The sequence below is a fragment of the Penaeus monodon genome, chromosome 23 (assembly GCF_015228065.2).
Source record: "Penaeus monodon isolate SGIC_2016 chromosome 23, NSTDA_Pmon_1, whole genome shotgun sequence".
Taxonomy (NCBI): domain Eukaryota; kingdom Metazoa; phylum Arthropoda; class Malacostraca; order Decapoda; family Penaeidae; genus Penaeus; species Penaeus monodon.
This window is the reverse complement of record NC_051408.1, coordinates 7,539,317-7,540,054: the sequence shown is the minus strand read 5'-3', so window position 1 is coordinate 7,540,054 and position 738 is coordinate 7,539,317. Positions and strand designations below refer to the sequence as shown.

At 68.0% G+C, this 738-nt stretch overlaps 1 protein-coding gene across 1 annotated transcript; it reads left to right on the top strand.

Annotated features, from left to right (window-relative positions):
• Positions 1–47: 47 nt before the first annotated feature.
• Positions 48–608, top strand: LOC119588117 (serine/threonine-protein kinase nak1-like). The gene has a single exon (XM_037936825.1). It carries the CDS (start codon positions 48–50, stop codon positions 606–608), a length of 561 nt encoding a protein of 186 aa, XP_037792753.1.
• Positions 609–738: the final 130 nt, after the last annotated feature.

The following is a 738-nucleotide window of genomic DNA, read 5'->3' as shown; positions in this document are numbered from 1 at the left end:
TGCTGAAGCAGCTGAAGGGCGCCGGCGGGTCCCCGCGCGCGCTGCTCATGACCTACTGCCGCGGCCGCGACCTGTTCCTGGCGGTGGACCAGGAGCCCAGCGACTGCGCCTGCCTCGGCGTCATGCTCCGGACGTGCCAGGCCCTGCGGCAGGTGCACCAAGCCGGCCTCGTCCACTGCGACCTCAAGCCGGACAACGTCCTGCTGGAGGTGGACGCGGACGGCGAGCCGCAGGAGGTCCACGTCGTCGACCTGGGCCTGGCGTGCCGCGTCGGCCACTCGTACCCGCGCGCGGCCCCCGTCACCGGCAAGCCCTACTTCTGCGCCTGCTTCTTCGACGGCTCGCCCGTCCAGGCCCGCTGCGACGTGGTCGGCTTGGCCGTCACCCTCGCCTTCTTCAGGAACGCCATGTCCTGCGAGCACGGGGAGCTGGACGCGCTCCTGCAGAGGGCCTCCGACGCGCAGCACGAGAGGCGGCCGTCTCTGGAGGAGCTCATTGCCCTCCTGCAGAGGCTCCTTCTGAAGGCCGGCGCTCAGCTCCCCTCCTGCTGTGAGGCGGCCGAAGCGCAGCAGCCCGCCGGGAGCAGCTTCAGTCCAGGTCGCTTCTGAAGCGGCCGAAGCTCGCGAAGTCCCCAAGGCGGTGGACCTCGGCGAAATGTGCAGGAATTTCCGGGCGATGAACATCTTCCGGAGGTGAGGCGTTTCCAGTTTTTGTTAAATGTGAAGGACCATTATTATT